At 35.1% G+C, this 14,778-nt stretch overlaps 1 protein-coding gene across 1 annotated transcript in view; it reads left to right on the forward strand.

The window, feature by feature from the left end:
- The window catches only part of ULK4 (unc-51 like kinase 4), a 211,081-nt gene that overhangs the window by 75,290 nt on the left and 121,013 nt on the right, over nt 1-14,778 (forward strand). The window contains exons 27-29 of the mRNA XM_061996793.1: nt 77-171; nt 9,333-9,384; nt 9,484-9,628. Coding sequence (XP_061852777.1) covers nt 77-171; nt 9,333-9,384; nt 9,484-9,628 — 292 coding nt within the window. The remainder of the gene's footprint in view (nt 1-76; nt 172-9,332; nt 9,385-9,483; nt 9,629-14,778) is intronic.

Consider the following 14,778-nt stretch of genomic DNA (forward strand, 5'->3'; position numbering starts at 1 on the left):
GATATTGCAGTACTTTTACATACAGATGTTTTAAGTGTTGCTTTTTATAAAGAAATATGATGGTTTTTACCAATAGGGCAAGCTGCAACAGAAGAATTGATTAAGACTACTTTATCAGCCTTTGAAGCAGTAACACAGCATCCTGTCTTGTTGACAATCCATCGCTTGACCGTAAGTCTGGCAACAAATCCCAATAGCTGCAGGCTAATTGGCTTAATTCTATTGATAAATGGAGTGTTTTGATGACTTAGAAACTGTTTAAATTGTGGCTTAAAATGTACTGTGTTTCTATCTGACAGGAGAAAATCCTTATTGTTTATAGAGAGATTTCTTTTTCAAAGAAGCACCAAGACATTCAGACTCAGTTTACTGTATTTAGTTGGGAAGTTAGAGAATGAGAAGGGCTTAAAGTTTAGGAATAGCAGTTCTTAAAATTATTTTCATCCAGCACTGGATTTGCTAAGTCTTTTTCAGCCTCAAAGCAAGTATGTTGCTATGTATTAGTGAAAATGTCACCACTTTATTTGTCATGGTGCTTGGAAAGACTACCTCTGAGGCTGCACATCCCATTGCACAATACTTGTTTTGAGGAGATCATCAGTAGCAGTTCTGTTGTTTTGTTTTCTTTAGGAATAACAGATTGCTTACCCAAAATTGTATTACAGTTACTAAACTCACATACTTATTCTATCACTAAGATATGTTTTCTTTTGAAGCTTATGGTTAAGTGATTTACTGTGAGCTAGAGCAAGCTGAAGCCAGAACAATTATGTTGTGAAACAGTTGTCAGCAAATTAGTAGTTTGGAATGTTTGAATAGCGTTTGACAAGTTATTGCAACCTGTACCAATGCATTTTTGTGCCCGAATTCCCACCAAAAGTATAACTTACTGTACTTACTAGGGTGACCATTTAATTAAAACTGAATTGTATGTGTTTGTATTGAAGTTAGGTTAAGGACTCACTCAATATAGCACTTATAATTTACTAATGCCTTTCTTGATTTTATACATAAAAATGAGTGGTCTAGGTAAGAACGTGTGGTCTTAGAATTAAGTGATTTTGGAAGGTGAATCCTATTTGGTGTGTCTATGTTGAGTTTTTAAAGTCTTAATGAGTAAAATAGCAAAATTAACCATAAAGATGCATTGGAATTGAAATAATGAAATGTTTATTTTCATTAATGCTCACAAAAGAGTGATGTTCAAGAAAATGGTCCTTATGCACAAAAATGTAACCAATTAATAAAGAGGAAATAGTTCAGAATTGAACAGCTCGCTTCAAAGTAATATGGCAAAAAATGTTCTAGAAAAGGAACATAAATATAGATGAAGTGTTAAAGCCTGTTGATACCTCTCTACATACCTGTCAGCTTGCAAGGCACTGTATTAGGCTGTGTCATTCTAGAATTGACTCAGTTTTTTAAGATGCTATTTTTACCTTTGTGGGTTATCAGTGTGTCTTATATTGACAGAAATATGTATCATTTTTTATGAAGGTCTATTGACATTTACTTAAATTCCTATTTCTTATGTCAGCACATTAAATAAAATTCCACTAGGTGTTTAAACTTTAATGATCTGGATTTTTTCCCCTTGAAAAAGCACCAAGGAGATGACTCTCCTTTACAACTCCTCTTGCTCCCATCCCCACATTCAGCAGAATGTTATATTAAAGCCAGGGAATGACCATCCCACCCTCTTTTAAGTAACCCCTGGCTAGCAGTAGGTGAGTTTTATTTAAGTCTCTAGATTTCTGGAGAAGCGTTACATATGTTGAAAGTTTTATGTATTTGTTTAAAATCCGTCTGAGCACATCAGTTAATCTTATCTAGCTAAAGATAAATCTTCCTGCCTGTCCAGTGCTGGTAGATTTATGACACATACCAGTTTTGTAGAATATTGTCACTGATTTAGAATAGGTATATATGGAAATTTATTAACTAAAAATAATTACATCCTTGTCAATGAAGGACTCTTTTTCTTCTTTTAAAAAGAGTATCTATTAATTCATTTATTTTTATAAGTAACAGTTGTTCCTGATTTAAAAGAGCCCTCCTGACACTCAGCAAATAGCCATTCAACCACAAAATAAAGTGGATAAATTGCCTTGTATTTGGTGTGTTAAATTCAAGAAATTGTCCAGTGTAATTAATAATCTCTAACCACATCTGCCACTAGTGGTGCAAACAGTAATTAGTTTAATACTATTTGCAAAGTCTAGTGTGCTAATTATACTTGAATGTACAGCAGACATTACTTGAGAGGAAAGTGGTACTTCATCTTCTATGATGCATACGGAATATTTTTAGAATTGCTGTTACTCAAGGGATATCTTCTAATTGCTGCTCACTGAGCATGACTGGAATCTATGAATATAAATGCCAGCACCCAGTGGAACTTGGTGCTTTTTTGAAAAGTTGAAGCAAGATGTGTTAGAGCTTCCTGATCGATATTTATGTGCAGCAGTGCTTAATATGAAACTCTTTTACTGGAGAGAAATGCGTACGATGGGCTGATCTCTGAAGCCTGTACTGCTCATTTAGACCAAGTACAAACACTGTTTTATGGAGGGAGTGGAGGGAAGGACAAACTTTCTTGAGAATGCATTTTTTTCTCCTCCAATTATGGTGTTTCTTTAAAGGCTATAATCAGATATTAAATACATTAAAAAAATGTATTGAATTTTGAATTTAGATTTAATAAAAGAGGTTACATTAAGCAAGCAGAATGAGTAAGTTTTTCCATTCAGTTCTGGTTTTAGTTTAGCTGCAATTGGAAGTCATGCAAATTAATGGGAATTGAAAAGGAACGTTTCAGGTTCTTTTCCATTTTGAGAAGAAAAGAATTGCTTGTTCTGACTTTTAATTCATGTTTGATTTATCTTTGTACATTGAACAAAGAAAATTAAATAGATTGCTTTTTTAGTGATCAAGTTTCTGATTACCATCATTACTGAAGTCAGTTACTGAGGAGATCCATCTCTTTGGGGACTGGCTATACTCTATATTGCTAAGTGTGATAAAGTCAAGGCAAATTGATTGAAAGTGCTCAAATGAAAGCTAGTAGTGAGCAGTAATTTCATTTTGCATGCAGTTGTGTGGATTTTTACAATACATAAACCAAAGACCAACACTAAGTGTGACTCAGCAATTTTGGACAAAACTGTAGATTTTCAGGTATGCACGTATGATGATGAAGGCTGTCAAGAAGAGACTATATAGACTGGAGTAGAATATGAGTTCCAGTTTCTTAAATTGACACAGGTCTAACTGCCTATTTCCTCCATGTACCTCAAGTGGAAAAGTATTTATCAAATTCAAATAATAGTCGTTACAATAATAGTTATTTTCAGATTTTGGTAAAGGTTTACATATAATTAACTGGGAGGATTTTGTGCTAGCTGTATCATTTACATTTTTCCTTTCTTTGTTAAATATGTTTATTTGCCTGAGAAAAGGACATATGCTAATTCAGAACACTGTGAGCAGTGATGAGGTTCATGATGGCAGGCAGTTCCTGTGGGAGTCCATTCTGTACTCTAACTAGCTCCCACAAATGATCTTTATGCTGTGCAAATGATCTTTTACCCGAAGCATGAAAGTTCTTTGGTTGAGGCAAAAGTTGACAGCAGTGATCCTTCTCCTCAAGGTTTTAAATATTATTTTTAAATATCAGGGAAAAAAAAGCATCCTGAACATGATGATTTGCTTGATGAGAAGTCAAGGGAAAAGCAGTATGACATGGAAATCTACTGGTTGACAATATATGAGTTATTATTTTCACCAAAGATGACAACACAGGGGTTAGAACTTTCTGGAAGTGCTTTTTTCTGCTCATCTTAGTCTTTTCTTGTTTCAGCATCAGTGGTGTTCTTCATCTACATGCCACCTTAATTTTGTCAGTGTAGGATATGACTATATGAGCACAGCGTACAGCATTTCTTCAAGCACTTTTCAAGTGGATTAAAATTCTACACCTAATGTGGCTTTCTGACCATGAAACTAATCTGTATGACATAAGACTTTTTTTGTGAAACCAGTTCTGTACTAATTGACATATTGAGTCAGTCAGTCAGTGCTGTCTCTTCCTAGAAGTAAGGAAAAAAACCCCTCTCAGTGGAGATTCTGAAGTTCTGAAGACTTTTCTGAAAAAAGAAAACTTACAGAAAGGGCATTCTTCTCCCAAATTCATTCTCATAGGTATTAAATTATTTTTTTCTATTCCATTCTGAGAGATTACTGGTAATATTAAAACATTGAGGAGCATGCTGTGCCTCCAGAATATGCTTTAAGAAATGTTAAGACACTGTGATCTCAATTCCATGGTCACTTTGAGCAATAATTTTGTGTGTGGAATTTTAATGAGAATAAATGTCAAGGTGATGTTGGATGTTGTGGATCTTATATGTAACTGGAACTGGAGTTAAAAAAAAAGGGGGTTTAGGAGCTGATATCCTTTGCTTTAGTGCATTCTGCTTTGAATTGATGATCTTAAAGATCTTTTCCAACCTAAACGGTTCTATGATTCTGTGAATCATAGGAGAAGAGAAGAGGAAGATAGTTGTCAGTAGCTATAAGTTAAACATATGCACACTGAAAAGAACCAGATATCTCTATAAAAATGTCTGGAAATAATGTGCTTAGTCACTTGGTGAGTTTGGATGTGATTGCTGCCTGGAACGGATAGCGTAGGTTTTTTATGTAAGTTGAATTCTGGGGTGTGATTTTTTACTTCAATAGCATGCTTCCATCCAGTGTAACACCAAATAAGACTTCACAAATCGATGCTTAAAGGCCAGAAACTCAGTTTTAGTCAAGGGAGGATTTTTTAGGTTGATTGTGTTAATCAAATTAAGTTCTGTGGCGCTGAGAAGAGGGTTAAACTATCCGTATGAACATCACCTAAATTGTAGGGGGTAAGGGATAAGTTCAGCTATATGCTAGTTTGTTAATATGTGGTGGTTGGTTGTACGTGTTGAATAGCTGAATTCCTCCTTGCTGACTGACACAAGTGAGTGGAAATTTGGTTTCTTATCATCATTCTTAGGAGGTACCTCCCACTAAACAAGGATTTAGTGTATTGGATCCTTCCACTGTGAGCTCTTGCAGTATTATAACTGCAGATTACTTTGGGGGTACTTGTGAAGCTTGAACTTTGCTTGGTGAGGTTAAGTAAAGCTGAGTCAATATTTGTTCCTAACAAAGCAGGCACATATATCATAGGGTGCAAGCCTTTAGGTCTGGTGTCTCCTGAAGAGTGGAGATAAGCAAAGAGGGACTGAAATTACTTTTCTCTTTCTTTAGTTTTCTATTTCAAGCCCTTCCTATTAGCTGGTGAATACTTAACTCCTCTGAAATGTGGCTTAACTCTCTGTTTTGAGAGTTAAAGTATTACACTGCAGAACAATTTCTATAAAAAATTTACCTTCTTTTCAGAAGATCTGATTTTTGTAAGTAATAAAATACTGTAGAAAAGTGAGTACAGCTTTTGCTGGGTGCTCATACCTCACTGGTAGAGTTTTCCTTGCAGAAATCAGTAAACGTGGAGACAGGAATTCTGGGTTTGAGTGGTGTACTTATGTTTCAAAAAAATTTATGACCAAGTCATGCACCAAACCCCCTTCAAATCCATCAGTAGCCCTTCCCTCTTACCCTCTGATAGATAAGCTTCTTCAAACTAGTTAGAATTTACTAAGTAGAGAATAAAGATCAGTTTTAAAAAATAAGGTGTCTTAAGAGCGGTGCTTTACAAAGATCTGTGTTGCAACATAAGCTATTTATAACTCATCCAGGAAAGGCAATGAATAGAAAGGTGGCAGAACTAACTAATAACACTAAATTATTCACAGTAGTGAAAATTAAAACTGCCAGAAGAGTAGCAAAGGTTTTAAGATATTGACAAAAGGACAATAAAATGACATGCAATTCAATACTGATAAATGTCAAGTGATGCATATGGGGAAAATCATTCCAACTGTGCATATGCAGTGTCAGGCACGAAGCTGCTTGTAACTGTTTTTAGCATCATTTTTTAATGAAAATGATAGCTTTATACTCAACACTAATCAGAAAGACAATTGAATTATTAGAAGTGACTGCTAAAAGATTAGACAAAAAGCAGAAGACCTCGCTATGCTGTGGTAAGTCCATGGTGCTCTCAAGCCTTGAATACAACACAGTTGTGGTAATTCACACTCAAAGGGAATACAGCTCGATGATGAGAGGAGGGACTTGAGAGTATAGAATTATGAACAGTATGGGAAAGATGAATTAGAAATAATTATTGATCATTAAATTAGTGGGTATCAAGTTAGCCACTTCAACATAAACAAGGAAGTGCCTTTTCATAAGGAATAATTGAGAAGTGGAATTTAGTGTTGTAAGTATTGCACATGCTAAATGTATAAATACGTTTAAGATTGGATTGGACAAATATATAGGACAAAAGTCTAGTAAGCATTATTGAGTGCAAAAATCCAGGCACAATGTCAGCTGAGGAAGTTTCTTAACATGAGAATTATTTTGATAGAAACTATGTTTTATGCTTGGTCAATTTCTCCTGCTCTTTCTCTACTGCTTTCCAGTTGTTACAAACAGGATTATCAGGTTTGAGTTGCATTTTTGTTTGGTCCTGTACATATGTATTATAGCTGGAGGTGTGACTATAGTGTATATGGAAGTTTATAGGATTTCATTGCTATTTTGGGTACTGATAGCAGCACAGTTGGGCAGCAGAGCCTTTGAATGCCATCACTAGAGAATTATACAAGGATAGCTTGGTGCAGCTAGAGATTTCTCATGAACTGGCTATCAGGCTGTTTAGCAGATGATGGAAACCCAGATATAGCTCTGATCATATTCAAACTATCTAGTCTGTAGACTTAAAGAAGAGCAGTTCCTACTTTTTTTATTGTAAGTAATCTTAGTGATAAAGACTAAGACAAGAAAACTACCCGACTACCTTCACACATCTATCGTTTAACTCCACATAGATGTCAGCAGTCATTTAAAAGAAAAAAAAATGAAGAATGTTCTTTGACTTGTTTCAGTGTCTCTAGAAAATACCAAAATACTCAATCATGCCTCAGTATACATAACTTACAGAAACTTGCACAGTTGAATAAATTCAAGTTGGTGATATGTTCTGTACTATTACACTTCAGTTTATTTTAGCTCAATAATTACTTGCTTAGTTCATGTCTTGTTTACAAATTTGTGTGCACTTAAGTGAAAAAACCCAGTCACCCAAATGGCATGGGGAGAAGATGAGGATTGCAGAGTTAGAGGAGTGTCTGGTTTAAGGTTCATGTACAATTGAATACTTGCTTCTCCCTGCAGCATGTGCATTCTGATATGCTCGTGCATCATGAAATAAATTGCCACGGGATTAGTGCTTCATTTAGCTGATCTCTCCATCACACTGAACTGACATGAAGCAAGCACCAACTACTGAGAATTCCATTTTAAACACTTTACCAGAAGTGAGGTTTGTGTTAGAAAAAGGTCAAAAAAAGCTACTACAGTTATTTAAGATCTGAAGAATCTTCTTTACAATGACAGTTATATTTATCTTAGAAAAGACTTATGACTGGCTGAAGTAGGTTTGCTAATGTGGAAAGACCATTGTTAATATCAAATGAAAGTGAAAGAATATTTTCAGTTTTGGAAATTGAGTTTGTATCATACTGCTCTATACAGATGTTTTAATCAGTATCAGTCTGAGTCAATGCCGTTGCTGAGCAATTCGTAATATTTTGAGTCCCCACATTGCTTCAGACAATCAAGAGCTGCTTTTTTGCCACTTTTGTGTTTCACAGCTTTAAATTACTGCTTAAATATGCCTTTTTATTTGAGAAGCATTGCAGTAGGTTGAACTGGTTATTTTGAAAGAAGTACATACTTCTTTTTCTATTCTACCTGATAGATATGTTAGGACTGATAAATTACCAGTTGTAGAACAGTTTAGAAACCTGCAGTAATGAAGCTGTTGGAGTGCCATGTAGTTATAATATTTATCTTTCTGCATGTTAACTAGAAAGACCATGAAATATTGCAAAATTATGAAGTGTTGTAGAAGTCACTACATCTATGCATATATAGCATTCTCTATGTAGGCATAAAGGCTATTTGTACGTGTAAGAGTACTTAGACTTCCATACCTCAATCAGAGTCCTTTACTCCTTTTATTTAAAGCATATGACTAAGACATCTTCTGGGGTTTTTTTTCCAAAGTGGAAAAGCTAGAATAAAGGAATCCCTTAAAGTCAGAAATTCATTTAACAAAGACCACTGATGAAATAGTTGCTAATTGTAATTACTTCTGACTAGAGGCTAACTTCATTTACCGGCCTCTTTTAATATCTATACTTCAGCTTCTACAGACTTCCATCTTCTGGTCTCAATCACTGAACAAAAGCACATGGGGATTATAACACAGTCTAGTTTCACTAAATTTTGTCCATGGTGTAGTGAGAATCTACATGGTAATTCTATTTGTATAAACAAATCCAAGGACAAGCTGTGTTCTGTGATGCATATTTAAAAATTGCAGGCTCCTCAAAACCAAAGCAAATTATATTTCACCTATGACTTAAGAATTTGTAATTCATTCTTTATGGAGAATGCTAAAAATACACTTTTTGTAATTTTAGGTATATAAAACTCAGTTACAGCCTAGTTTGATTTCAGATAGAACTGAGCTGACCAGTCCTGTGACAGACGATTGATCTGTAACAATGCAATTGTAGACAATAAAGAATTAACTGTATTATTATTTTCATCATTCAAATCTGAGGTCTGTAAATTTAAGTTTTAATGGAAGACACTGTATTACCAGAGTGGAAGAAGTTAACATTTTATCAAGACTCTCTACTAAGCTTAAGGATATTTCATTAGAGGTAATACATCTTCCCCGATGTATTCTAGTTCCGTGCAGGTTTGGTTTAGAAGGATGTTTCTTCTGAGCTCTATTCAGTAGTTAGGTTATAAATTAAAGCATCAGTATCAATAGATATTCTAATGCTATTTTTTCCTTAAGTCTTGCATCTGCAAAAAATTCTATCTTTCTAATTAAAGTTCTCTCTCAGTGAATTAAGCCAAAGTTACTGTTGTTTCTCTGCATGCAAGTATGCTGCTGTCTGTAGCTTTGACAGCTTACCAGAGAAAAGTAAACTCGGTGGCTTTATAAGCGTGTTTATGGTTGAAATGCCTTGATTAGGCATCTCTTTGATTAAGGGCTCTAGCAGTGGGATAAACATAGCTGATAGTGTATCTCTTCTATTTTTTTATCCTGTGAATAATCTAAGCCAGATCTTTTCAATCCTCTGTTTTAGGTTGAAGACTGCATCCTCCCACCGCTAGTTTCTTTGGTCCACAGTCAGAATGGTAAGTATATGGCCACATCAACTACAGTTTCCGTGAGTTCCACATTTTGTTTTAATTAGACTTCAGTGTGGTCACATTCTTGGCACCTTTATTTTCAAGTGGAATGGAGACTCTTCAGCTTGCGGTTGCTCTCGGAAACCACATCACTGCTTTTAAGCGACGAGGTCACTGCCGAGGAGAAAGGGGAGAGCCTCGACTCAAACAGCAAGCTTCTGTCTCTCATTAGAGATTCATTGCTGCCTCAGTAAGTATAATATTGCTCCTGTAATAGAGAATAACTTGATACTCAATCCATTTGACAGCATATTTGTTTTAACTACCCTTCATATGTTGAAATGGCAAAATGAAGAGAGGAGTAGTAATTCACTGCTGCCAGAGTTCTCTGCCCAATACCTCTCTCCTAGGTTTATTTAGTACTTTGTCATATACACAACACACACAACTTTGGTGTGACACTCATTTCTGATACCATGCCTCAGGCTGCTCTTGGAGTGAAACAGCTTTCCTCTAGTTTCTGCTAATAAACATTCGAACAGCAACATATTTTTGACTGTTTTGGATAGTGTTCCCTCATGTAAGATGTTCTGAAATAATATGAAATGGTGTGTAACTTTTTAAAGATGAATAGTATAGGATGGATTACTTCTCCATGATCTACCCAGGGGTTATTGCCTTTAAATTGCTGTAGTTTCCTGCTGCCCCGAGTAGTATAAAAACCCTACATCAGAGTAGATGAGAAGGCCCTACAGCTTGTGGGCCAGATGTGTCCTGGAACTTCGTTTATGCTTTATGGTCAAATGAGGTTTGTTATTTCAAACTGACTCTCAGGTCAGCATAAGGAGAGGTATCTGTGTTATGCACATACATACTGTGAGCTGATAATGTCTGTGAGTAGAGGGAAGGCAAGCACACACTCAAGATGAGTGCAGTAATGATGAGTAATCATTTATCTGTTGCATTACTCTAATGTTACCGTGTATTTTAATGTGTAGTCCTCAGAAGTTAAGAATTTTGAGGAATTAGCTACCCTAAGTGAGAAATTTGTTCCTCACCACTACATTAAGTAATAGAAAAGTGGAATAATGAGTGCTGGATTATGATGTAAAACAGTGCCTTCCCCAAAAAATGGAATTATCTCTTGCTTATTGACTGAAGTTCTTATAGTTTGAGCACCAAAATTCTGTCCATGAAGGATGTGTAATCTTTTCTCTGTAAGACACCATGGGAAGGAGATCTTAGAGCTCTATAGAGAAGCTTGTTTTCGTACTTCACATAACTTTTTTCCTCTGGGAAGTTTAGAATTTATTGACATAAATCAAAATGGAAACTGGAAATAAACTTTTTAAAGTGGAGTATATTTGTTACTAAAAGCTGTCAGATAATTTTCTTCAGATAGGAGAAGAGACTTGGAGTCAAGCAAAACCAAGTTCTGTCTTTGCTCTGAAGTTTGTCCTTTGTAGACATGCCCATCTCATAAAATGTTTCTCATTGAACTGGAGGAGTTTAAGGGGTAGGTGTCATACTAATTACAAACCAGAAGGAATGCAGTCAGTATACTTCTGTTTCCAAGCTTATTAGCTCAATTGAGACTACATGTGCAGCTACTTTGTGGATCTGTGCAAACTTTGCATGCATTGCATTGTAGATATATGAAAAAGAGTCTTGCAAGTAGCTTAGACTTCAAGTTATTTCCTGAATCAGTTCCTTTGTCTCACCAGTAGAGGTGATTGTATTTGGAAAACTGTTTAAGGTTGTTAAAAGAAAATAAATGTTAAAGTTCATGACATTTGGAGTATCTTGGAGTTTGATATAAAGCAATTTTACTCTAGCTTAGAATAATAAAACAGTAGATAGCTCTTCTGTGATTCAGAAAGAGTTAACTATTGTCTGCATATTTAACTCATTGCTTGAACCTGTGGGGAGCCAACCTCTAGTAAATAAATTCACCTGTGGAGAGCAGGTAATTAATGCAAGAAGGCACACAGGGAATAAAATGCAGAGAAGAATGTGAGGATTTCCTAAGGAAATAAAATTCAAACTTAATTTTGACTTGACATCTTGAAAATTGAATTTAGAGAAGACTCCAAGAGACGTGAAAGGTAAGTTTTGTTTAGCAATGTTCTAGATATGAATAAGAAAATATCAGTGGGAGGTAGGAATGAATCCTCATACACTCTCTAATTCTCAAAAGAAGCTTTATCTGAATGCAGATGAATCTGACCTAAATAGGTCTAAGATTCAATGTAACCTCAATGTAAAGATAATGTAAAGCTCAGTCTTAAGAGTAAGGGTTAGAAAAGTGTGAGACAGAAAGTGAAGAGATAGTTAGCTTGTATTTGGAAACTGAAGAAGTGATTGATGATGACTTTCTGTTGCTAGACAAAGAATGGGACAGAATAACTCAGCTGGAAGACAGAAAAGGAGAGTTATGTAATGGCTGCTTGTTCATGGGCAGGTTTTGTGGGGAAGTAGGTATTGCAGTCCCTTTTGATTCTAGTTTTTAAAAACTGGGAGATGTTTAGTATAGAGGGAGGGACATCAGAGTTTAATATGTGCTGATTTTATTAATTAAGGTTCTAATTTACATATAAATATTTAATTCCTACAAATATCTTCCACAAGTTGATTTGTTTAAATGTGAAATTGACTTCAGAAACAGAATTTTAGTCACTATGCATGAAATACTTCAAAATGAAGACCATTTATAAATAAAGGAATCGAGTGCTTACTATTGTGTTATCTTCTGCATCATGAATGAAATAATAATTCTGCTAAATATTTGTGCATTTGTAGATCAGTAAATCAACTTCCTCATAAGATTTTAATCTAAATGAACAAAGTAGTCATGTTAAATTTCAGTTGACTGAAAGGTTATTTTAATAAAAAATAGAAATATTGTATCTTTTTAATTTAATTCTTAGCATTCCTAATTACCTATCATTTGAAATTTGAGCCACAACCAACAAAAGGAGGTGAATGTGTAAATGAAGTTTTATTTCATTTGAAATATTATGTAGCTTGTTCTTAGCAGACTGCTAAGCCAGTTCTCCAAGTGTGAAGTCCAGGATACTTGTAATAATTTGTAGGTAAAGTGTTCAGTCTTCTTTAAGAGCTGAAGAGAATCCATATCCCCAGATCTTTGGATCTTTTTGTCACAGTTGCTTATACAAAAGATTGTCAAAATAATTCTTTGTAGTGTAGTACCTAAAGTTTAGAGAACCCTTATAAAGTGCTCTCTCACACTATTGTTAGTAAATTGGTTTATTTTGCCAACACTGGATGCATTCATTAATTTAACAATGTATCTCAAGCATGGAATATTTTCCCTTCAGAGAGGTTTCATATATATATTCATAGCTCCTAATGACTTTTATTCAGGCGATGTGTTTAAATTAATTGATAAGGTATTGGCTTTAGTAATCTATGTTTTCTCCCATGGTGTTTGGCTTGATGGATTACTGCACCTTCCCTTAACACTAGTAAAGGATACTCCTGTCTTGGAGGAGAGGGCAATACAGTTTTGAATGAAATACAGTGAAACTGGTTTTTATTTAACCTGAGGAACTGAGATGCTAAGTGTGCATGTTAGTAATAGTGTCTCTCTCAAGTGTAATACATAGAAGACTTACAATTGTTTAAAACAAACTCCAGTTAGGGAAGATATATTGATATGTTTATAATAACACAAGTATATTGCCAAGTGTCAGATTTTTGATGGATACATTCATTATTATTGTTAGGAATTACCATTTTTGAGACCTCGTCTTATGCAGTGACCAGATGTCTTCTGGCATCTGAGTTGCCTGATAGCATCTTTGCTTGCCTCACAAGATGTAGTCATGGAGTCTGAAAAATAACATTAAAAAGCAAAATGTTCTATTATGTTTGGTAGCAATATGTATTGCCCACATGTAGGGCTTCCAGGATCAGTGGCTGCTAGTGCATTAGAGTTGTTTTATTCTTTTATGAAAAAAGGGACACTTTAATCACTAGTGAGCACTAGTTTAAGCAACTGGAATCTGGTTTTTGTAAAGGAGAGATTTTAATCACTGAGGACAGGACATAACTATGACTTTTAATTAGTTAATTGTGTAGACTCTCCAGGGTGGTCTGTAACTCTGCGTCAGCATGTTCAAGCTAAAATGTAGTAGCCATGACATATTGCCCATAGGCTGGGTGCTGGAGTGGGAATTGTTAGCTTCTTTGCAGGAAATTTTCCCACATGCCACATCAGGACTGGTCAGCTGGTGTGCCTCGTCCTCCTTGTCTCAGAGTTGTCCAGCTCAGAAACCACATCTCCCTCTTGTCCAAATCCGAGTACTAAGGTGTGATGCCTGGGGACAGCAGTGAAGAGGTAGCACACAGCAGGGTACATACCAGTACACAGGTGATGGGAAGTGATCTAGTTTACCCAGTTCAGAAAGCACTAGGGATTTCATGTAATGTTCCTGGTGATTTGCTTGATTCCACCCCCTCTCTCCACAAAAAGCAAATACTGTAATGAAAGCATCTTGTTGCACAAAATGCAAGAATCTACCATATTTTACTATAAATGATCCTTTCATTTGTCCTGGGTTAATTCTTTGTGTTTTTTTCTGCAAATGAAGAGATTTCTACTTCCAATCCTATTACTTCCACATGTTTAGAGTAGCACTATTTATAATCAAAGACAATGTTTCGACATGGCTAAATCTGTGTGGTTTTATGCTTACATCTTCCATCATTATATCCTATTGCTGACAGATCCATTTTGATATAAAGAAAATGAAAATAGCTGTGGTTGTAGGGTGGGCATTACTGAAATTCTAGCAACAGCAAGGTCCATTTTGGTTTGCAGCAGCCTGCTTTCCCTTAACAACAGTTTCCATGAGGTGATATGTGGAAATATTTCATACATTTCTTTATAGATTTATCTTCACTGCCATAGCTCTCAATAAACATTGTTTTAAACTACTTTTGTATTGTTCGTTCTGACATTACTTGCAAAATGAGAGTGTACTGTACTTAAAGCAAAGCTTTTAATATTTGAAGGAAAACACAAAGCTCAATGCAAGTGATAAAAATAACTATGTAAACATAATACAGAGCTTAATCATATTGAAAGCAGTTGATAGTCTCGATGAGCATCTAATAAATCTTCTCCCTAATATTTTGAGTCGTGGTTTCTACTTGTTTCTTGAAGATTAGCTTTTTATATTTGAATATATATCAATTAGATCAATAAATAACATGCATATAGACAAAAGGCATGTTTTATATGTTATATTTCAATATAATTTATATTCATAACACCATGTATGACTTTTGTAAATATATATGAATTGTGAATCGCTAAAAATTAATGTGTTTTATTAATGCTGCTTTTAAAGCAGCTTTTAGAGCTAATCTGATGCT

This window comes from Colius striatus, chromosome 5 (genome assembly GCF_028858725.1).
Source record: "Colius striatus isolate bColStr4 chromosome 5, bColStr4.1.hap1, whole genome shotgun sequence".
NCBI classification, from domain to species: domain Eukaryota; kingdom Metazoa; phylum Chordata; class Aves; order Coliiformes; family Coliidae; genus Colius; species Colius striatus.